The sequence below is a fragment of the Bactrocera dorsalis genome, chromosome 2, assembly GCF_023373825.1.
Source record: "Bactrocera dorsalis isolate Fly_Bdor chromosome 2, ASM2337382v1, whole genome shotgun sequence".
Lineage (NCBI taxonomy): Eukaryota > Metazoa > Arthropoda > Insecta > Diptera > Tephritidae > Bactrocera > Bactrocera dorsalis.
In genome coordinates, this window is record NC_064304.1 from 30,400,273 (window position 1) to 30,425,988 (window position 25,716).

The following is a 25,716-nucleotide window of genomic DNA, read 5'->3' on the forward strand; positions in this document are numbered from 1 at the left end:
ATAAACTACATTAAAAAATGTGCCACAGGTACATATAAATATATGTAAGTAAATACATATGTATATACATACATACATACTTATGGCTGTTAAATTCAGATAAGGTTAAGTACAAAATTCAGTAGTTACCAAGTTCTTTACTTACATTAACCTTACCACCTGTTTGAAAGCTACTATACAAAGCCGACTGTAATAGCATTTATTTCCATTTTATGTAATACTAAGTATGTATGTGTATATACTTGTATGTACATGTAGTCCATTTCAGCAAACCCTCACACTCTTCGCTGTTCAGTGAAGTCAACTCGGCCATAATAGAACTAATATTATTAATACTGCTAATATTATTGACATATTTGTCTCTCTGCGAGCGAGTAAACAAATAAAAGCAATAACAATTTGATATATAAAATGAGTATATGAACAAGTCACTCAAAAGTAAATATTTACATACCAATACATATGTAGACAAACATGCTATATAAATGTACTTAATTTGCACTGAACAGTGAGCTAAAATAAATATTTTCTCTCTTTATTTCTCTCTAGCTAGCTAAACGCTTCAAACTGAGCGAGTAGTGATATTTTTATCAATAATGACGTTATATTGTCAGGCAATGGGTAAAGCAACCGGCGGGGTAGCGGGGCGCTTAGTAAACCTGAAAGCTAGATCTATAAAGATAGTGTGCAATGGCGCTCTCTTAGCGCGCAGTATGTATGCAATAGTAAGTAAAAAATTAACTACACAAATAAAATTTATAGTTTTCGACAGAGGTGAAGTTTTCGCCGCTCTCTCAAAAGCTTTCTCAATGCCTGCCTATATTTCTTGAATGGTAATTGTGAGTAAATTAATGATTAGACAGAGCAAATTTCGTGGAAAAATAATAACGCTCGAGTGTGACTCGATATGCGCGGCGCTGGCAAAGGCGCAAACAGAACCAAAAACATATAGCAACGAGTTGTATGTGATTTTTTCTAATTTCTGGCGCTCCAGTGTGAATTTCATTTACGTTTCGTTTTATTCTAATTCGTGTGTGTTTACTCTCGACATTGGCGGTTTTTTCTGTGACGTTTATAGGAAAGCACTTGTGTATCGTAAATATAACCAAATACCTTGAAAAGAACGCAAATCTATTAGATAAACCGAACGTGCCGAAAGTGCTAGCGTACCCACAAACATACTGACGTCTGCGTTATCGCAGAGCTCACAATTAATTAGTGCCCGTTAATAATTATTTATAATTATTCCGGCTACTGGCATTCAATTGTGGTGACATCGACAGTGCTCAATAAGTGAAAACGCTTACAAAATTTCAAACAAATACAAGATTTGAAAAAAAATTGCTGTTGACTAGTACAAAGTGTGCAGGAAATAGAGATTTCAGTGCTAAAACTAAAATTTAATTTTTACTAAGCGCATATTTGAAGATTTACGCAATTTTGAAAATAAAAAGCAATATTGCCAATATTTTTATGGCGTTGTATGAAAAACAAGTTAATTGTGCCTAAAGTACTAAAGTGTTTTATAGCCGACATTAGCAAATAAAAAAGCGAAAAACGTAAAATATATACTTACGATTTCAACCAAAAAAGTGACTCAAATAAGTGAGAAAATTGAGAAATTCCAAGAAATTTCAAAATAATTAAAAAAGAAAATACAAAATTTTTCAAAAATAAAAGCGCAAACAGTGATTATCACCAAGTTTTACGTTAATCAGTTATTCAAAAACCCCAACCACTAATATACAACTATAAACCGGTTGTTTCATTAACCGCTAGTGTGTTTGTGCAACAGGTATTTGTACCTTAGTGGCCACAACGTTTTATTTGAAGGTGAAGTGCAAAAGCTATCGTTAATTAATCTAGAGCGCTCTTTGAAGTTTACATATGTGTAAATAAATAATTATAATATTATCTGCATACTACGCTATCTATTTATGTACACGTATGTATATTTATATGCAAACAGATAATAATTTGGTGAGCAGCAAGCATACTGGCCGTTGACCAGGCGCACAGCAAATTGTGTCCTGTGCGATTTCATAGGAAAGTGTGCGATAATAGTCAAGTGTATTTTTATTTAGTATAAATAGTATATAAAATAGCATATGTATATAATAATCAACAAACATACATACATATGTGTATAAGTGCGTCTGAGTGTGTGTTAATGCTCTCCAAACTGTTGGACGAGCGTTTTGATAACGTAGAGCATGATGATGTTGAGCATAGGAAATTAAAAATCATTGTCTGTTAAGAATAAAAAATAAGAGTTGTAAAAAAGTAAAAAAAAAACTATGTAGCTTCACGTAATTAAAAGTGAAGTATGTTATACATATGTACATAAATACATTTGTACAATATATTCAGCTATATGTAATAATTTAAGGAATAAATATTTAATGTGAAAACAAAAGCATGGCACGATTCCGATTACTTTGGCGGTCGGGAGCTGAAAACGAATTTCGGTATATTGGGTATGTGCTTATAGGGGAGATTGTCCAGAGCAGGAATATGTAAAAATAATGGTGCTAACACCTATATTTTTTAAAATATTCGTGTTTGTATAAATACCACAATGTATTTCACAATGTTTAACTTAATTTTCTCATATTTTTCACTTCGTCTATTCAAATTTCAGTGTTTAATTTCAATTAAATCTGCTATTCACCTAAAAGTTATACGTATCACCTAAAACTAATCAAAATAAATAGTATAGCGTTATATACAATATATGTATATATATAAATGATCAGGATAACGAGAAAAGTTGAGATCCGGGTGACTGTCTGTCTGTCCGTCCGTCCGTGCAAGCTGTAACTTGAGTAAAAATTGAGATATCTCGCTGAAACTTGGTAGGTGGGTTCCTTAGTGAAAAAAAAATTCGAGTTCGTAGATGGGCGCAATCGGACCACTGCCACGCCCACAAATAGCCTTAACCGAAAACTTATAAAGTGCCTCAACTAAAGATTTAATTAAGATATAAAACTGTAATTTGGCACAGGGAATCGCAGTAGCAAGGGACACTGTGATTAAAAAAATTTTAAAACTCTTCCCTTTTCTTCTAATATGTTTAACGTACATATCTCCCAAACCACGATAGCTACAACAATCAAATTTGTTAAGCTCGAATATTATAAGATCTCCTATTGACAGTGTAAAAATGGGTGAAATCGGAAGATAACACCACACACTGCCTATATAACGGTGCTGTTCAAAACTATTAAAAGCGCAATAAATCAATAATTAATTACGCCAGAGACATTAAATTTTACCTTCGAGATGGTGTAAGAGGGCTTTATGAGAGTCGGTGTGAAAAGTTGACGATGGGCGTGGTACCGCACACCTTTTAGTAAAATACCATATCTTGGGACCCGACAGACCGATTTCGTTAAAATTTAGTACTTTCTTAATTTTTCTGATTTCTGAAATTTTTCTCATGTTTCTATGACACAGTGTGAAAATCGGCGAAATCGGACTACAACCACGCCTACTTCTCATATAAATCAATTTACAATTTCATTTGATTCTTTCACTTTCCAGTACACAAACCAAAAAGTAATTAATATAACGGGATACAATTTTGTAGTAATAATTTCCTTAAAGTTTGCCACCTTTTGATCCAAATATGTGGACCTCACTATATATACATATAGTTGACTTTTGAAATTCTGGTGTTCGTGATAATGATAATGATAACTTCGTTGTAATTGTAAACAAATCCTTTCCCTCCTTTCATTAATGACGTCACGAATTAATTTATTTCTGCTATCAAACGCAAACCATAAAAGTAACGTAGAGAAATTATCATATCTCTTATACGTAGTTAAAAAAAAGCAAAAAAAAAAAAACAAACCCTTCACAAGTAAAAAAATTTCCCAACAAGAACTTGACTTTTATCAGACATTTTGTGCGGCAGCTGTATGCTATAGTAGTCCGATCTGTACAATTTGTTCCGAGATTATAGAGAATATAAGAAAATAATCCATGCAAAATTCTATGAGAAATTTTTTTTTGTTCTTAGCTATGATATCATTCAGTCATAGACTTAATAAAATAGGTTTTGTTGCTCTATTTTCTTTTTATACTCTCGCAACAAAGTTGCTAAGGAGAGTATTATAGTTTTGTTCACATAACGGTTGTTTGTAAGTCCTAAAACTAAAAGAGTCAGATATAGGGTTATATATACCAAAGTGATCAGGGTGACGAGTAAAGTTGAAATCCGGTTGTCTGTCTGTCCGTCCGTCTGTCCGTCCGTGCAAGCTGTAACTTGAGTAAAAATTGAGATATCATGATGAAACTTGGTACACGTATTTCTTGGCTTCATAAGAAGGTTAAGTTCGAAGATGGGCAAAATCGGCCCACTGCCACGCCCACAAAATGGCGGAAACCGAAATCCTATAAAGTGTCATAACTAAGCCATAAATAAAGATATTAAAGTGAAATTTGGCACAAAGGATCGCATTAAGGAGGGGCATATTCGGACGTAATTTTTTTGGAAAAGTGGGCGTGGCCCCGCCCCCTACTAAGTTTTTTGTACACATCTCGGAAACTACTATAGCTATGTCAACCAAACTCTATAGAGTCGTTTCCTTCAGGCATTTCCATATACAGTTCAAAAATGGAAGAAATCGGATAATAACCACGCCCACCTCCCATACAAAGGTTATGTTGAAAATCACTAAAAGTGCGTTAACCGACTAACAAAAAACGTCAGAAACACTAAATTTTACGAAAGAAATAGCAGAAGGAAGCTGCACCCAGGCTTTTTTTAAAAATTGAAAATGGGCGTGGCGTCGCCCACTTATGGACCAAAAACCATATCTCAGGAACTACTCGACCGATTTCAATAAAATTCGGCATATAATATTTTCTTATGCCATGTACGAAATATGGGTGAAATCGGTTCACAACGACGCCTTCTTCCAATATAACGCTATTTTGAATTCCATCTGATGCCTTCTCTGTATAATATATACATTAGGAACCAATGATGATAGCGGAATGAAACTTTATACAAATACTGCATTTGAGCAGAGGTATCCCTTGTGGAAAAATTGTCGTGATCGGACTATAACTTTTCAAGGTCCCTGATATCGAACACGAAGAACTCAGTGCCTAACCTAACCTAACCTAATTTTTCACCGAAAATATCGGTAAATCTCCCGGATAATGAAATCTCGATTATCACTTTATCATGCGAGAGTATAAAATGTTCGGTGACACCCGAACTTAGCCCTTCCTTACTTGTTTCTTTTAATTTCAAACTAACGATAAGACTCTCTTAATCAACGGAAAGTTTTTAGTCAAATGCTTTAGAGATATTTTTCGTTATCCTCAATTATACGGAGTTACAATTCTATTATAAAAACTACAACAACAACAGCTACGATATGAGTATACGCTAGAACTATAGCGGTTAACTGTGTAGAAGAAAGGTTCGCATGGAGTACTTGCCTTAACAATGCATGTGTAGATAAATAATTATCAACTTAGAACTCGTTTTTGTTGGCCCTCTGTTGAGTGTTTCTAACAGATTAACCGGCACATAAATCAATATTGACTAATCCAGATTTGCTGTTGCTATTTGCAATGAATTGCTTTGACATTAATGCAACAATGCTGATTTCCAAGTAATCGTTCTGATTTCAATTATCCAATACCCAAATTGAAATGTTCTTATATATATATATAATATAACAGCTGTATGAATATTATCGTGTTATGTTTATGCATATTCTCGCTTTCAAATTACATTTAAAATGCTGTAAAAGGTGCACTGTATTTCCTTAAGTAGTTTCAATCCCATTTAAATTCAAATATATTCCAGTGTACATATATATTTTCGCAGTGTACATATATATCCTGCTACATGCAGAGTACTTGATGAGATCTTCCAATTTTCACTCAACTCGAGTTGGTTGCCGACGTGAGTCTTGACTTACTCAACTGATCCGAGCGATCAGTTATGGTTTATTAATAAATATTCTAAATGGGTTACTTAATTTAAATTTTTCCAAATGCCTTTCATTTTGAATCTCATAATTTATATAATTTTCTATATGAAAAATTGTGCAACTGAAGTAATGAATAAATTTCCTACAGGGTATATTCGCGGTTAGTCATCAATATTCTCTTTAATATTTTGTATGCATTTTAGTTTTGTTTTGCTTATCTCGTTGGCAGTCTAGCTTGAGAATAACATATACATATACATATGTGTATACATATTGATTTATATTTTTCTAAAAGTTAACAACGTGCAAATAAATAAATCGCCATTTTTGCATGAAAACATTTTGCTCTCTATCATTATCGCTAGCCGGTAATCACTTTGAATTTTTTTTTTGGCTACTTATGCATGTGTATGTGAGCAATTGAGTACACCGTTTAGTTGAATTCGGAAAATTACAAAAAATCCCTCCTGGAAAAACGTTTTTCTTCTATTCGAATAAAATATTATTGGTATAAATATATAGACCTACTTATTTAACTTTAGCTAACTAGCGCACCACAAAAATATACACATAATACATTATAATTATAACTGAACTTCCACAGAGAGCAAGAAAAACTTTAGCTCCTGTAGCACCGACGTTATAATACATCGAAGTGGACTTCAAGGAAGCTGCTACCATCAAGAAGTTCAACAAGGACCCCAGCAAGTTTGGTGCTGGCACTGCTGCCGAAAAGACGGAAGAAGCCAAAAAGGAGGAGTCGGAGTCTGAGGAAGACGACGACATGGGTTTCGGTCTCTTCGACTAAACAACTCAACACTAAATACAAAATATCTCTTACAAGCACTTGAATCCGATTAATCGATTTGTATGGCAGCTATATGCTATAGTTGTCCGATCTGAACAATTTTTTGGGAGATTACCCTATTGCTTTAAACAATAATCCGTGACAAATTTCAATAAGATATCTCGTGAAAAAGTTTTCGAAACAAGCACTTGATTCCGATCGTGCAATTGGTATGACAGCTGGTTCATGTACATACTTATATACAGACAGACGGACAGTCGACTCAGCTTATCATGCTGATCACTTATGCATACATATGTATGTATGTATGTATATTTTATAGGATCTTCAACATTTCCTTCTGGGTGTTGCAAACTTAGTGCCAAACTTAATATACCCTATACAGGATATAAAAATATGCAGTACCAACTGAAAAGTCGCAAGAAGGTATTCTGAACTTATCTTTCAACGACCAATTTGTTTATTTATAAGTAGGAAAAATATTGTCTGTATTGTTTGAGTTTTGATCTCGGTATGTCACTTTATTTATTTTTGCACTGTCTCTCTATTGACGTTTCTTATTTGTGCACTCCAACGCTAAAGTATTATAATATATGATAATTGTCAGCATTTATCTGCTTTTCAGTATATGTATGTATGTACTTGCTTACGTACATATTCATTTAAATAAATATTATTCTGCTAGAAAGAAGATGCAAATCACCTAAACAACATACATACATATGTACATATAAACCTCTCAAAGCTTCAATATGAATATAGCTAAGTCCCGGCTTTCCCTATATTCTCTGTTACCATGTGCACCTTGAATATCTTCAAGACTGTTGAAAGTTATGTATGAATAAGTGTGTATATTGGGTAGTCGAAAAAGTCTTTTCGTATTTTTAATCAAACTGCAACTTATTTTTTTTATTTATAATAATAAATTAATAAACAAATATGTACCATTTTGGTCGACCATCAGTGTAAAACTTTCATCAGTGTAAATCGAAATTTACAAAATTTCCAGAACGATAGCGAGCCAACCATTGTTGTATTACACGAACTGATACATACATCGTCTCCGTAAACTTCACAAATTTCACTGGTGACTTGCGTGGTATTCTTCCCATTTTTATACAAAAATTTAAAAAATATGGCGAATTTCTTCATTATTTTCACTCATTTTTGAATAGCTGTAAGTTTTTTTCAACTCCCCCGAATTAAATTTTTTTTTTTTGGTTAAATGAAGCTTAAGATGTCACCTTTCCAAAACAATGGTATGTATATGGTATGAACTATCTGATTGGCAGCACTGGAGATATACGACTGACCTTTACTTTTCTCGCTCTCAAGCAGCTCGCGGAAATAACGGGGTGATCCAAGTAGAGCTACTTTTTTCAATATCCTTTTTTAGACAGATCAGGCGTGAGTCTTGTCAAGCGGTCATGATATTTTTGTACAGTATTGTTTGGCGTTTCATCATGGAAAGACTTATGCCTGAACAACGTTTACAAATTACGAAAATTCACGTGCTGTAAAGAATGTATTTGGTGCGCTTCGCTCCACTTATGGTTAACATAATCGGGAAACTGAGTGTACTCTTGGCAACACCATCACTCTTACGACCCAGCATTCAAGCAAAGCAAATACATCTTACATCGCTTCGCTCTATCGGCTCTTGAAAAGTTCCAAGAAGACGCAACGTTTTCGAGCCAATGAGGCCCATTTCTGGCTCAATGGATATGTAAACAAGCAAAGTTGCCGAATTTGGGATGAAGAGCCACCTGAAGTGATGCAAGTGTTAACATTTTATCCAGAAAAAACAACGGTCTGGTGGAGTTTGTGGGACGATGGAATCATCGGCCCATATTTCTTTAAAAATAGCGTAACCGTCAATAGCGACTGTTATCGCGGCATAATAAGCGACTATTTGGTGACTGAAATTGATTCGATTGGCCACCAAGACCGTGTGATATCACACCGTTAGACTTATTCTTGTGGGGATATGTAATGTCCCTGTCTATGCGGACAATCGCGCTTCGATTCCGGGCTTGGAGTAAAATATCACGCGTGTCATTCGCCAGTTACCAGTCAAAATGCTCGAATGAGTCATAGACAATTGGACTCAACGGATGGACCATCCGAGACGTAGCAGAGACCCACATTTCAAAGAGATAATCTTCAAAAAATGGCGTTTTTCACATCAACTCAAATATTAAATTTTGCCTCTTCGGTTAAATTTGTGTGTGTTATATCGCATTTGAGGATGTTTTTGTATAATTTTCGCTGACGGGAGTTAAAATATCGTAATAAAGCCTATGACCTTCAAAATAAGTATGATATTGTATATTGATTGTAAGCCATGTACGATTTCATCGAAAAATGAAGTTGAACGCTTTCGCTACACTTTTTAATATTGTTAAGATGTTAAGGTATTTAGCTGATTTGGATACTTACAATGTGCAAGAGTATGAAATGTTCCTTAACACCCAGACCTTGTCTTTTCTTATACGTATGGTATGTATATTTACGTGCGTACCTATGTTCACAGATACTTATACGAATAAACACTTGAGATTGAGTGATTTCCCTAGAAAAATGTAATGTTGAGCTATAATTTTCCATATCTAAAATACTAAATATAACTATTATGTTCATACATATGTATGAATAGTTTTATACCCTGAACAGGGTAAAATCCATGAATTATTCTTCTCACGCAAACGCCTCAATACGACCAAATGAAACTCCTTATTGACCGTCTGTCCCTCCGGAACAAATTTATGATGCATCAAACCAAGAATATCATGAAACCCATGTCCCATCGGCAGTTAAAATGCTCTCCATGAATGGGATAAGAATTCGCACGATCAGACATGTTCAAAGAGATCTGTTTACTCTTAAAAAAAAGCATTATCGGGAATAGTTGAGCCAGAACGCATTTCATATCCTTAACTTTTTCAATATTTTCATCAGGTGAAGAGGTCCAAGGTCGTCTGGAACCAGGCATGTCTCGTCTTCGAATCAACCCACTCTAATGTACATGCCTTACACAATTAATTTCTTTAGCACATTAATTTCAAAGCATCATGTAATAAAAATGTGTCGGAAGCAAAAATCAAATCAGTGTGAAAGAAACTCACGTGTATCTTTCAGTACAAGCAGGTTGATGACAAATCAATTCATTTGTAAATTAGTCGCAAATATTTACACTAATAAATATACGATAAATATGTATTGCTATATCAACCTGCACATATGTACATAACTTATTATAAAACTGGATTGACAAGTATTTCATATACATAGGTAGCCGTTCAGCCCTCCATGTGCTTTGACTTTTGAATTTATTTAAATTGGCTTTATTTCAACTTTTATTTTTATATAAATATTCATTTTTGTCTGTATGAAAATTTTAAAGTTTCGGATTCCTAACAATATATAGTATTATACACACATACTATATGTATATAAATATCTATACGTGTGTATGTACCATACCGTACGAAGCGGATCAAAATCGTCTTCATTATTTAAGAGCGTTTTGTCTCTCAACCTGAATGTTTTGCGAAAACGATGTGGAGTTGAAGTGCCAAAAGAGATGCTTGACAACGTAGCTGAAGACTTCACATTCATTAATTGTATCATTACCGATGACGAAACGTGGGTTTATGAATGTGGCATTAGCAGATTTCTTGTTAGTACAGTATAATAAAATTTTAGTTTGGCGTATATTTTGATTAAATTTTTATACTCTCGCAACAAAGTTGCTAAAGAGAGTATTATAGTTTTGTTCACATAACGGTTGTTTGTAAGTCCTAAAACTAAAAGAGTCAGATATAGGGTTATATATACCAAAGTGATCAGGGTGACGAGTAGAATTGAAATCCGGATGTCTGTCTGTCCGTCCGTCCGTCTGTCCGTCCGTCCGTCCGTGCAAGCTGTAACTTGAGTAAAAATTGAGATATCGTGATAAAACTTGGTACACGTATTTCTTGGCTCCATAGGAAGGTTAAGTTCGAAGATGGGCAAAATCGGCCCACTGCCACGCCCACAAAATGGCGGAAACCGAAATCCTATAAAGTGTCATAACTAAGCCATAAATAAAGGTATTAAAATGAAATTTGGCACGAAGGATCGAATTAGGGAGGGGCATATTTGGACGTAATTTTTTTTGGAAAGTGGGCGTGGCCCCGCCCCCTACTAAGTTTTTTGTATATATCTCGGAAACTACTATAGCTATGTCAACCAAACTCTATAGGGTTGTTTCTTTCAGGCATTTCCATATACAGTTCAAAAATGGAAGAAATCGGATAATAACCACGCCCACCTCCCATACAAAGGTTATGTTGAAAGTCACTAAAAGAGCGTTAACCGACTAACAAAAAACCTTAGAAACACTAAATTTTACCGAATGGCAAAAGGAAGCTGCACTCAGGCTTCTTTTAAAAATTGAAAGTGGGCGTGGCGTCGCCCACTTATGAACCAAAAACCGTATCTCAGGAACTACTTGACCGATTTCAATGAAATTCGGTATGTAATACTTTTTTAACACTCTGATGACATGTACGAAATATGGAGGAAATCGGTTCACAAACACGCCTTCTTCCAATATAACGCTATTTTGAATTCTATCTGATGCCTTCTCTGTATAGTACAATATATACATTAGGAACCAAAATAGAAAAATATGTAAATGACGGATAATGAAATCTCAATTATCACTTTATCATGCGAGAGTATAAAATGTTCGGTGACACCCGAACTTAGCCCTTCCTTACTTGTTATTGATACTGTTGTCGTATGACTCACAGTTAAATTTTTCGGTTATGTAAAGATTCCCTACTTATTTAAAGGAAAAGCACAGAAACCGAAAATTGAATAAGGTGTATTCATTGTCATTCGAAAGAACATTCTTTAACATTTATGTTTTGAAGATTATCTGTTTCAAATGTTGGCCGCGCCTACGTCTCAAATGGTCCATTCCTACAGTCCAATCTTTATGACTCGTTCGAGCATTTCCGCTGGTAATTGACGAATAACAAGCGTGCTGTCTTGTTCCAAGTCCCCAATCGAAGCGGTATTGTCAACTTAGACTTTAGACTTTACATATCTCCACAGAAAAAAGTCTAACGGTATGATAACACACGATCTTGGTGACCACACGACCGGCCCAAAACGTAAAATTATCTGCTCACCGAAGTGTTCTCTCAATAAATCCATTGATTGATGCGATGTGTGTTAAGTGGCGCTGTCTTGTTGAAACCAAATGTCGCCGAGATAACGAGCATCAAATTGTCTGTTAATGGTCGTCATTGTCGGTTACGTTTTCACTGCCATCATTTTTGAAGAAATATAGACCGATAACTCCACCGCCCCACCAACCAAACCAAACCAAACCATTGTTTTTTCAAAATGAAATGAAAACTCTCGAATCTCTTCAGGTTGCCCTACGTACCAAATGTGGCAGTTTTGTATGTTTACATATTCCTTGAGCTAGAAATGGGCTCGTCGCTGAACAAAATTTGGCACGAAAACGTCGGATCTTCTTGGAACTTTTCAAGAGTCCATAGAGCGGACCAATGTTATTTGGAAAGATCAATCGGCTTCAGTTCTTGCACACGCTGTATTTTGTATGCTTTCAGTTTAAGATATCGACGTAATGCGTCAAGTCGTTCCATACGTCAGTCCGAGTTGCTGCGACTCTCCACGATTTTCGTGTATGCTCTCAGCTGCGGCTGCTATACGAGTATTTTCTCTGCTGCGTGCTGCATGTGGTCTATTCGGTCGAATATTATCCAATAATGAATGGTGGGTTTCAAGATTGGTGATGGTGTTGCGAATAGTACGCTCAGTAAGCCGATTATGTTGAACATATTCTTTACAGAACGTAAATTTTTGCAATAAAGTTGAACGGTTTGTAAACGTTGTTCAGGCGTAACTCCTTCCATGAAGAAATCCCAAAAAATACTGAACAAAAATGTGAAAAAGGCTGTGAAAAAAGGCTATTGAAAATAGTATTTCTACTTGGACCACCCGTTATAACAGATGTTGGTTGGATATAACAGTGTTTCATAAAAAAAAAACTGTGGCATTTTTTTAGACGTGTGTTTTTCAATGAAGCCATACCTTCCTTGCTTGTTACTTGACAAGACACATAGAGACCGTACAGTACGCACCAAAGCTTGCTGCTGTGGATCAGAATATCAAAGAAAACCCAAATGAGTCCATCCGCCTTCGCGCCCAACAATTAGAGCTGTTCCCAACCACTTTATGGAAGTTTTTGTGGGCTTACAAAATCTAACTTGTGTAAGAATCTAAGTCGAATGACCGGTGAATGGAACGAGATAGCCACCGATTCCGATTTTCGCAAAGAAAAAGATGAAGACCACTTTTGGTATAATCATACCCATTAATAAACAAAACTGTCGCATTTGGAGTGATAACAGTCCACAAGCCATTATTGAGATACAATTACGTCCTCCAGGAATCCCAGAACGTACGATTTAACACCGCTTAATTAATGTTTCTGGGGTTATGTGGAATAGCTTATCTACGCAATTAAGTTCTAGCCGATTGACGGCTTGGAAGAGAATATTCGGCGCATTATTGCTGACGTATCATCCCATTTGTTGCCAAAACTGGTCGAAAGTTGGGCTCCTCCGGTAGAATTTTTTCGAGTCAGCCACGGCAGTCACTTTCCTTAAGGCATTCTTAAAACATAATGACCAACGCTTAGATTTATAATAAGGCTAAATTCTCGGCCATAACATTAAATTACAAGCGCCTTATTTGCTCTTAAAAAACACACTTTATTCCAATAATTACTAAAGCCAAATCTGATCTTGACCAAGCGACTAGATTTGTTTTCGGCGGCAATAAAGCAATTTGTATTTTTAATCTTTGAGGTTGATTTGATTTTATATTTATTTTTAAGTACAAATCAGATATGAGATTAATAATTAAAGTAAATAAGTCACAAAATAACAGTAGTTTTTTTAGCTGTTCAACTCAATTTTTGTTTAATCATTTCATTTTTATGTCTTATAGTTACAAATATGCGAAGTAAATTGTATTATCACGATAAGTTAACGTGCTTTCTAAAGTTTGGGTTTGTTAGGAAGACATACTAAATCATGAAACTCTTCAATCATGAATAGATGTGGATGTACTGCAAAAAATAGTAAGGCCTTTTAATTTAAATTTTGCAATTAACAGTCAAAGATCTTACTCGAATCCATGGAATATCGGAAGTGTGAAGTGAAGTGAAAACCATCTAAGAAAAGTGAAAGCCCGATTGGTTCCAAAATCACTAAATTTTTTCTTAAACCAGCTTCGCGTTAACGTCTGTGGAACAATGCTTTTCGACTACCATGACGTCATGAAACATATTTTTACTTGTTATGAGTCTTGGATCTATGCCTGCGACCTAGAGACAGACGAACGTCAACACGAGACACAAGAGCTCGACAACTCTTTCGAGTCCTTTCGAATGATTTTGGTGGATGTTTTGGATATGAAACGCGTTCTTGATCAACTCGTCCCGACAAAGCTAATTTTTTTGGACATACTTGATCGTGAGAATTCCGATCCCATATTCATGGAGAGCACTATAACTGCCGATGAGACATACGAGGTATGACAATTAAGTAATGAGACTGATTCCATAAAAACCGTATATTTGAAAATTATTCTACAACTCTGCCATCCCTTTCAAAGTAGTCCCCTTAGGCAGCTATACAGCGATTCCAGCGCGTTTTCCATGCTTCATAACATTTCTGGAACGCATCGACTGGAATGTCCGTGAGTACCCTCGTCACGGCCGCCTGGATGTCCATAATCGACTCAAAATGGGTTCCTTTGACCACCGATTTTATTTTAGGAAACAAAAAAAGTCACAGGGTGACATGTCGGGCGAATAAGGCTGCTGTTGCAACACGGCGATTCCTTTAGAGGCCAAATACTGCGACACGCTGAAGGCGCGTTGTCGTCATGAAGGATCCAGTTACGAGCGATGTCTGGGCGCACCCTGTTGACTCGTTTTCGCAATCTTTCGAGTACTTGGCAATAGTAGACTTGATTCACAGTTTTCCCCGGTGGAACGAATTCTTTGTGGACGATTCCACGGCTATCAAAAAAGGCAATAATCATCGTTTTCACCTTCGACTTGCTCATGCGAGCTTTTTTCGGGCGGAGGGCGCGCGGAGACAACCATTGTAAGCTTTGGCGTTTGGTTTCCGGGTCTAAGAGCACTATCACCATACACTCTTACAATTTTAGCGTACGTTTCCGAAGCTGTTTTGCCCAATCTGGCGCAATATTTTATGGCGACGCGATTTCGGTTTTCCATTTTCGTGACGAGCACTGCAAACTCACGTCTACTCAACTTGACGCAGCAGGCGAACTAAACAAGCTAGAAGATGAATGGAGAGGGGAGGGATGTCGGAAAAAGAGAAAGGGAATTTCAAGGTCACAGGTTTACTACAAGCGCGGCAATAAAATCAGTCTCATTACTTAGTTGTCATCGTAGGTTCATGAGAATTTTAATCTGAATTTGTAGAATAACAATTAATTTGATTTTGGTACTTTTAACATTAAGAGCATTCAGAACAGTTTTCCATATTTAACATCCCAGCTAATTTTAAGTACAGTTATCACTGTAAAATCTAATAGCACCTAAATCTTGAGAGCATAAATGTACTAAGTCGAGATATGTTATTTTTTCAAATTGATTAGAGAGGTGGTTCTTTAAATTACGCTAGATACACGCGGCAGTTATTAAATACCATAAAAATACCGCATAACGAGTATTCGTGTTCAAAATATAAAATTTAGTAATAAAAAGCCACATATGTATATATGTATGGGTATAATTAAGCAACGATATAGTGTTTATTATAAACAGTCTACACTCAGTTTTTAGAGATTTGAATGAGCGCAATTTTAAGGGTTTTCCCAACAGCTAAAAAGTTTTATGATTTTTTCTGTTTGGAACGTAATACTACTATGAGCAAAAAATAGTAAGACTTTGTTCATAATGTTAAATTTTTTACTTTATTCTATCGAAATCGTCCCCTTCAAAGTATTCCCCCTTGGTCTCAATACATTTGTGCCACCTAAAAAATAATATATCCAAGAATAGGTTTTCACGCGAAATTGAAATTAAAAAGTCTTACTACTCGTATTTTTTAACCACAGCAGTATGATTTACTCAGATAACTTTCGGAAAAAATAAAACAATTCAACGAAAAGGTGAATGAATAAGCATTCAAATAGCCAGTCGTTTTTTCTTTTTCGCTGTTTCGCGCCAATTGGAGATTCCGAGTGTAGCCACGTCGAGTACTCCCAGAGATGAAGTGTTTTCATCCATTCGAATGACAGAACTTTTCTCTCGAAAACTCGTAACGCCGACTCATCGGATGTTGTCATCGTCCAGGTCTTTACACCATATAGCAGGGAGGATGGATCATGTGTAGAGTTTGAAAGTTCTCCGAGCGTCATTCACTTGGAAGTGGTCAGAAACGTTCTTTTACTTAAGGCTCAAGCGGTTCGCGACTTTCGGTTTTAGACCAAGTAACCTCCTGGCAGCCAAAAATATAAGTTTGAGGGCGAACTAAAGTGAGAAGGCGAAATATCCCTACCAGGGTTGTGCGATGGGTTTGGGACCCGTCCCGTAAAAAACACTCCCAATGAAAAGAAGAAAAGGTCATTAGTTTTGATTTATTGCACTAACAAAAAAAAAAACAATAACATTTTCATGTATTTTTATACAAAAATGTATTATCAACTACACCACGATAACAAAGTAAACGTTGAGCATCACCTTGATTTTTGATCTCTAAGTACTTTTAACTACTTTTTTCGATTTCGGCACAATTTTTGAGCTTCATTCGCTAGATTGTTCAACATTATTTTCGTAAACCTACGTAATAATAACGTGTTTGTTAAATGTGGAGTCCTCAGCTATGTTGTCAAGCATTTCTTTTCCGACCTCAACTCGACGTCATTTTTGTAACAGATTGAGGTCTTTCAATACGAGTCTACAAGTACGAGGGCTGCTATATATATTTCTGGCCTAATAATGAAAATAGGCATATTTTTTTTTCTCGTTGGATTTGGCTCGTCTTGGAAGACCCACACGGTCGATTGCTGTTTTGTTTCGGGCTCATACGCATAGATCCATTATTCGTCACCTGTGACAAGCACCGCGATCGTATTTTTTCAGCATTTCTTTACACCAATCCACACGATCCTTGTTTTGAGCGATTGTCAAATTGTGCGGGATCCAACGAGAACAAACCTTTTTTACGGCCAGGTGTTCATGCAATATCGAATGTATGCTGGTGGGAGAAATGCATTGGCATGCCTCTATCTGAAGGTATGTTACATGACGGTCTTGCATTATCAGTTCATGTACGGCATCGATGTTTTCTGGCACAACGGCTGTTTTTGGACGACCTTCACGGAATTCGTCGGAGCGAGCGTCGGCCACGATTGAATTCGTCGTTACAGTTTTTCACAGTGCTATAGGATGGTGCTTCATAGTCATACAAAGATTTTAGTTCATCGATGCACGCTTGTCGTGATAATCTACGTCGAGAGTTGTGAAAAATGATCGCATGAAAATGTTCACGAGTTAATTCCATTTTTTGGCCGAGATGAATTTTTTAATTCCCTGTAAATAAAACAATTCACGATTAAATGACAAAACGTTCTAAGTGATGTTATGCTAAAAAATGTCAAACTTTCCAATGGAAATGTCAGATTGCACCTGGCAACACTTAGTGTTGCCTAGTCCAGAAATACGAGTCTACTTACTTGTAGTATTGACACATATCAAAATATTAACCAAAATATATTGAGTCGATCCATAAGGGATGCTGAGATCATCGGTTATCTTTCTAATACCAAAATGACAAATTTCAAGCATTGTTTCTCTAACTTTTTCGATGTTAATTAATAGAGATGGTTAGATGACACGCATGAGACAAGTTTTCGATGACTTCATAGCTTTCACTGAATGCTTTGTGTCACTCAAATACTTGTGTTCGTGATAAAATAGACTCCTCAACTTGCGATATCTCGACCTATCTCAATTATTTTTTTACTGCTTTCAAATTGTGGCTTGCCTCGTCTAGTCTTGGGACGGCTTTGTATTTTTTTGTTTTGATATTTGAGTCAACCGCACTGGCACAATATTGTAAACCGCAAGCAAGTTAAAGTGTGATAATTTTTCAACAGAAATTATGATCGTTTGAGTTGTTATCGATATACGGAATTTTAAAACATCAACTAACATACAGTTAAGTTTCAAACCGTTTTGGTTAGGGCAGTCCATATTTCATATTTTTGACAAAACACGTGTTTTTGGGCATATATAATGTTGCTCTTGCGAGTATAAACGAAACAATGAAATCCATTGAAAGAACCGCTTCAAAATTAATCTTTACAACATTTTCTAATCGTGGCATTTCGATAAGGAATTTCATCAAGGTTTGTGTTTTTTTTTATAATTTTTGGTAATTCTTTTCACTCTTTCCCCAGCCACTTTATCGTATATACTTCACTAGAACAATCAATTCTCTCTTATCTATGACTACATGAAACTACCGGTGCAAGATAATAATAAAGGGTGATCTATTTCGAGGATCCCTACTTTTGTAAAGAGAAAACACAGAAATTTCAAATTTAATGGGGAATGTTTATTATTATTCCAAAGAAAATTCTTTGTCATTTATTTACTGAAGATTATCTCTTTCAAATGTTGGCTCCGACTACGTTCAGATGGTCCATCCCTGAGTTCAATTTTCGATAACTCGTTCGAGCATTTCAACTGGTAACTGGTAAATGACATGCGTGATGTTTTGCCCCAAAGTCTGAATAAAAGCGGGATTGTCCGCATAAACTTTAGATCTTACATAACCCCACAAGAAAATATCTAACGGTGTGAAATCACACGATCTTGATAGTCAATCGAACGGCCAAAAACGTGAAATTATCTGTTCACCGAACACCGACCACCGAACACGGGCAGGGATGTGTGCTAAGAGCAAGTAGTTCAGTGAATACCTTGCAGTCTACTCTAAATGAAAAAGATCTCGCAGTCGCACAGGTTTTATTAGTAGACCAACACTTGCTATAGGTCCCAGGCTAGAGACATCCAGATCGTTCTCAAGACTTTGTTATTGGATTAACAGTGCTCTTCTTTGTTAACACCTCGGCCAACAATTCTGCTATGACTAGAGCCACAAATTAGTCTGATATTGACAGTGACGACATTCACTCCTTGACTAATTTTGAGCGCAAAGTGTGCGAGTTCAACGCTAATATTGTAAAGTCCTTAATAAAACCCAAAATATTCGAAAATTTTTGTGTTTAGCTCTACAAAAACTAAATTCATGTGTACTCTATGAGTGAGAGCCCTACTAAGAAAAAGAAAATCCCAAATATTTCTCAAAGAGCGTTTTAAATCTCATCATACATAGCTACAATACTTTTTGTATTAACACTTTTTTTTATTTTTTAGGCAGGACTGTAAAATAGATTGGACCTTTCATCTGCAGTTGGTGGAGCAACCTCTTGGATACTAACTCTTAACCGTACACCATAGTGTCACTATCCATTTGTTAAATAAATTTTATATATGTATACAATATTAATTTAAGTATTTTTTACAGCAAACATAAGGTGAATGCTTCAAGAAAATGATTGATCTAGATTATCTGCCGCGTTTGGAGTCTTTATCGCCGATTAAAGACATAGAGGCGTACCATACGACGATATTGGAGAATAAAGAACCCGATAAGAGTACAACGGTTATGAAGTCGTTAAATTTAGACAACGAAAACAGTTGGCAAAGTGCTGATAATCAGCGCAACATTATGCCCGATCTTACCGGTTGTCTGTACATTAGCCAGGTAAGTACAAGTAGAATTATTTTATTTTATAAACATTGTTACTAAGAGTATGTATGTATGTGCTTTAGACAACCTTTGAAGTTTTATAAACCTTTTTTATTTATACGATAAGCCACAAAAAAGGTGGTTATTAAAAATTATTATAATTTATGCAGGCAGAGAGTCAAGTTGTTTACAAAAAAAAGGTGTATAAAAATACCGATATGATAAGAAATGGTACATAATTAGTAGAATTTATTTATGTTTTTTTTCTCTCTTATCGAATCTAAATGGCAACAACGGATTAACGGATTTAATGGAAATGTGACTACTTATTATTAGGGTGTGTTAAATGTACTATATTTCCTAGCCTCATAGATAGACTTTTAATTAAGCAAGCGTAAAGAATAAATATATATATTTTTATTATCAGCTTTTTTTTATTAAAATAGAGGCGATAAAATATCGCGAATATAATTTTTACATTAATTAAACGGGTGGCTAGTGTCGCTATCGGTGCAATAGATAACAGCACATTATTATAAATATTCTCCCTTCATTGTCTACATATATGTATACATATCTATATATTATGACAAAAAAGTAGCCGGAAGTTGTAAATAAAATGCAAAAGGCTTAATTATCAATAATTGAAAGTAATCCCCACCAGATGTAATAAAGTCCTCAAAACACTTTTCATAAGCTCATTTTGGAATGCCCTTCAGCGAATTTTGTTTTATATCTTCGTTCGACTGAAAACGGCTTCCACGGAGCGGCAATTTCAGTTTGGGGAACAAGAAAAAATCAAACGAAGCCAAATCTGGTGAATACGGTGGTTGATCGATGGTATTCATTGCGTTTTTAGCTTTAAATTCGGTCACAATCGTGGCTCGATGCGATGATGAATTAACATTGTGTAAAATCCTTGAATTGTTCTTTCACAATTCCGGCGAATTTCAATGGGTGTTCTCATGCAAACGCCTCAATACGGCCAAATAGAACTCCTTATTGACCGTCTGTCCCTCCGGAACAAATTCATGATGCACCAAGCCACGATTATCGAGCAAAATGAGTAGCACCTTGATTTTTGAGCGGCTTTAACGTATTTTTTTTTTTTGGTTTCGGCTCCTTTTTCCCCTCCATTTCGATGATTGTTGACTTGTTTGCATGTCAAACTCATAAACCCATGTCTCATCCGCAGTTACAATGCTCTCCATGAATGAGACCTGTCTTTTTGAAAAAAAAAATCAGCTCTATCGGGAGGAATCGAGCAAGAACGTGTTTCATACTCAAAATATTCATCAAAATCAGTCCAACAGACTCGTTAGATATGTCGAGCTCTCTTTAACACTTGCTTGATGATTTTCAAGCACCATATCCTTCACTTTTGGAATACTTTAATCAGTTGAAGAGGTCGAAGGCCGTCCAGAACGAGGCATGTCGCCAACAATCTTTCGACCGTCTTTGAAGTCTTGTACAGTTCTACCAACTTAGCAAAATACTTTTTTTGAAATATTATTTCTTCTTCTTTACTAGTGTAGACACCGCTTACGCGGTACTGAGTTAACAACAGCGCGCAATTTGGAGCCAATTTGAGATTCCAAGCGAAGCCAGGTCCCTCTCCACCTGGTCTTTCCAACGGAGTGGAGGTCTTTCTATTCCTCTGATTCCCCTGGCCGGTACTGCGTCGAATACTCTCAGAGCTGAAGCGTTTTCGTCCATTCGGACTAACTAGCGTATTCAGTGTCTTTTAATTCGCTGAACTATGTCAACGTCTTCGTATATCTCATTCGGCTCAGGTTATATCGAATGCGATATTCGCCGTGGCCAATGCGCCAAGCACCATAAATCTTCCGCAGAACCTTTCTCGCGAAAATTCGTAACGCCGACTCGTCAGATTTTATCATGGCCCATGCCTCTGCACCGTATAGTAGGAGGAGGGTGATGAGTAACTTGTAGAGCTTGGGCTTTGCTGCTCAATGCTGAAATTGTTGTTGCTGTTAATACAGGTTCCAAGATAGGAACTCGACTTCGAAGCTATGACTGTCAACAGTGACGTAGGAGCCAAGTTGCGAATGCGACGACTGTTTGTTTGATGACAGGAGATATTTCGTCTTAACTTGTACGAGTATCATTTACTCGGTTACATATGTACATATGTATGTAAAATTAGCAAACAACCTTGACTTTATGTACAATGGAAGTTATGAATATGTTTTATGAAAATTTATGACATAGCACTTAATTAATGTGATAACGCTGTTTTTTTTATATTTACACTAAAACTTTAACTATTTTTATGCATAGTCACTGCTTTTACTTGAACTTATCACAGAGTGAATATATATGTACATATGTATATTCAGTACTAGGGTGGAACTATTGTTCTGTTAATAGCTGCTTTTAGCATGGAGACTTTAAAAAATTGGTTATTCTGTACTAATATATGCAGCATATATTATATTTGGCAAATATCACTTGAGCGCGCAAATACCTATTTATTTAAAATGGCGGAAAGGCCAATAACCACTGATATACAATATAATATATATTTTTTCAAACGAGTACTAATTTCTCAAAATGTGCCTACTACGTTTTAACCAAATCTTAATACAACCCATGACTCACTCTCGCGCTCTCATTTCCAAATAAAAAGCTTTTCTATATGGCAAAGCTTTTATCTAAGTACAACATTTCAACACACTTAGCATGGTGAATATCTTCAACGAACGAGAACTGAAAGCAAACGCAACAAAACTCGTATGACAGCGAGTTGTAGTTGTTGTGTGTGTTCAGTTCATTTAAGAATTTTGTTAAATTAACACAAAAATTTCGTAGATCCACCGTAGACTAGTTTTGAGGTGAAGTGAAAACAATAAATACATTGAATTTAAGTGAAATTAAGACAAGATCTATTGATAAAACGAAGTAACAAACCGTTCGGTAAAAGCCGGAGTATTTATTCAACGTTTGATTTGTGCAATCGCAGCTTATTTCGGCATTTTTATTTAGTGAGTGCTTGAAGTGGAATTTTGCGTCGGCTACGACGTGCAAACGAACGAAGGTATGAAACGGCAAATGGCAAGAAAACGTGCAAAGTGCACAGAAATCAAGTTTTGCGGTTAAACGTTGTACCTTCGCACGTCTGTCGAAAATTATGATGGCGTTTGGATTATCAGTTTTTTCTTTTTAATGTACAAAGTGTTTTTATACGCGAATGGCATGGCGTAAATAAAATGAAAGCCCGTGCTGCTTGCTGCGCTGCTACGTTGTTGTTCACTGCTCTCTGCTTGTGAATCCAATTGGAGCGGCACCAGCTAAAGTTTTTTTTTAATATTTGTATTGATTATTGTATTACAAATAAGAGTGCGTATACTTTTGCGTGTCTAAAAATCTTAGCTGCAGAGTTAAAATTGTTAAAATATTAAAACAGCTAAAGAATTTGTCTCATAAATGGCAGTGATTAGAAAATGGAATTTGACAAGTGCAATGTAGCAGCTGGTAATGTGCGCCAGCGAAGTGCAGCGCTTGTTGCTGTGCTGTTGTTGTTGTTAGTGGTGTTTACTTGCAGCTGGTGTAGTAAAGTAATGTGTTTTGTTGCTGTGTCATGCAATTGGTCATATGTTGAGTGTTGTCGATAGCCAAACAACCCTAAAGTGCAACTCCAATACGAAAGATGGTTCAAAAGAAAACATCATAGTTGTTCACATACGCATTTACGTTTTTGTATTTCACAACAAAACACAGCAACTAAGAATTCATAGAAAATTCAATTGAAAATCATACAAACGTGCATTTATGTATATATACATACATATTTAATTATTTTGTTTACGTTGCGTGTTTATTTGCAAATTAGAAATATGAGCACATTTAATTAAAGTTATTTGCATATCTTCTATAATTTCTTAAACTTATCAATTAGCATTGATTCTTGCATTATTTTAAATTCTTTTTCTGCAGTTTGTTTATATCATTACATTTAATATTATATTTTTATATTAGAAAACATAAATATTTTTATCGTTTTGTTTGTTGTTTCTAAGTGCATTTTGTTTTTGTACTTCCGGCAAAGCGAAAAATACACGTATAATATTTATGTGCTTTGTTATGATCTCAGCCAATAAGAAATCCAACAAGAACAGTGTTGCTTATTTTTAATTATGTGTGCACCATAAAAAGGGGATAATAATGTTAGGGAAATTAAATTTGTTAATTTTGTACAAAAATTTGAAAAAAAAGTTTAATTGGATATTATGAAAAAATATTATCAGTAATAAGAATGTTAAACGTTTTTTTTAATAATTAAAATATGAACTTTTATAATAAGAATTATTTTTGAAGACCACAAATTTTTTGAAAAAATGGTTAAAGTTTTAAGACTTATTAAAGGCCTCTGATTCTGATCTTGGTAAATGTTCAGGAGATCGGCTTTTCCGAAAACATGCACCAATTTTCACAAGAACAACAAAACAAGAATTTTAGCACATTTCCCGTGAAAATTGGTGCACGTTTTCGGAAAAGCCGCTCTCCTGAACATTTACCCTGATCTTTTATTGAGTTGACTCAAAAATAAATATTCCGTAAATTTTGATACTGATGTATGTTCTGAAAGCATTTAACATAAGGGTTGTATATAATCCAATCTATACAAACTTGAACCTAATCTGGCCTGAACAATATTTTAATTGAGATTTTTATTTTATAAAACATGTAACTTTAAGATATTGAATTATTCTCTATGGATGATTGGCATTCAAAGTTGCTACGAAACGAAGGCAATTATTATCAATGAACCGTCTTCATTTAAAATCACCGATCAGTTCGTCGTTGTAAAGTCCCAAAAATATTTACAAAGCTTTTTGAAATTTATTGTTGAAATCATCGTTTATTAATTACAAATTACCCTTGGATTCCCTAAGAAATAAGTTTCCGGAATGACTGTAGAGAACTTGTAGGTATAGTTGGAGGAAATATTTTTTTATCTGGCAAATACTTTTGGGAATATTTGTATAAATTTTGAGGAAATCGTCTCCCAGAGTTTTTCTCGAAACGATGTTTCAGAGTTGGTCGAAATAATAAGAATTTTGCTAATAATTTCGATTTTTACGTCACTCCGAAATTTATAATTTTCTATAAAAGTTGTTTTTGTTTGTCATATGCTTATTATTTATAATTATTAAATAAAATGCACTTAAAAAAAAATAAACAAATCATAAAAATCATTTTCTGACTTTAATATAACCCCTTAACACACTATTCCAAATGTTTATCTAAAATTAACCAATGATCAAGATCAATATCGACTTTGAATAACTTAGCGCCATAACAACAACTGGTTTGTAGCTGATTTCACAGACAGCTTTGCCATTGCAACTCACGACGGACAACCTCAATGACCAAATAAAGATTTAGCAAACAAAAAAAAACCGAACAAACCAAGAAAGCAAAACACCGACACTCCTTTTCTGAACAAACCATTCCATATGATTGTATGTAAGTATGTTTGTATTTGCGAATAGCCTACTCCAACCCACTCGCATGCTAAGCAGCGTCTTTTGCAAACAACAAAGAAATTCACATTGCGCATCAACAACACAATAATAACAGCAACAACAGCAGCGCATGCATTTGTTGTAAAACCAAAATGAATTGGGTTGTGCACATAGAAACGTGTGTGTGGGTGGGTGTGCGTGTATATGAGCGGGCGGTGAATCATGCGCGAATATACGAAATGTAGCAGCGATGTCGGCTGTGACATCGTTCTGCTACGAATCGCAATTCGTCGAGTAGCCATACGATTGTAAAATATAGACAAAGCGCATTTAACAAAAAAAAACAAAAAGAAATACAACAAAAGAATAGTGTTGAACGCACTTTGCCGCCTCTGAGCCAAATCGGTGCGCGTTTATGAAATATTCAATTATTCTAATGAAGACAACAAAGCCGTTGAAGTGTTGAACTGCGGAAGAGGCAAAAAGTGAATAATAAAAAATAAATTTAATAATTTAATCTACTTAGTGCAGTTAAGCTATTTACGGTTTGACTTACTATTGGTCAAGTGAATGTGAGG

At 35.4% G+C, this 25,716-nt stretch overlaps 1 protein-coding gene and 1 long non-coding RNA gene across 11 annotated transcripts in view; one reads left to right on the forward strand and one right to left on the reverse strand.

Moving 5' to 3' along the window:
- Positions 1–918: 918 nt before the first annotated feature.
- Positions 919–25,716, forward strand: part of LOC105231882 (segmentation protein cap'n'collar) — a 138,749-nt gene continuing 113,951 nt past the window's right edge. For 3 of the 10 annotated variants that reach the window (XM_049448229.1, XM_049448233.1, XM_049448232.1), the window contains exon 1: positions 22,173–22,707. Coding sequence is in view for 3 of the 10 variants with exons in the window: in XM_049448237.1 (XP_049304194.1) it covers positions 19,452–19,664 (213 nt within the window). In the remaining 7 variants the exon portion in view is untranslated. Of the gene's footprint in view, positions 1,834–19,273; positions 19,665–22,172; positions 22,708–25,716 lie in introns of those variants that run through there. The other 7 variants (XM_049448230.1, XM_049448234.1, XM_049448237.1 and 4 more) reach the window with 6 other exon arrangements.
- The window catches only part of LOC125776427 (uncharacterized), a 140,888-nt gene continuing 131,101 nt past the window's right edge, over positions 15,930–25,716 (reverse strand). Inside the window, exon 2 of the long non-coding RNA XR_007421701.1 lies at positions 15,930–16,940. This is a non-coding gene — a long non-coding RNA (uncharacterized LOC125776427). The remainder of the gene's footprint in view (positions 16,941–25,716) is intronic.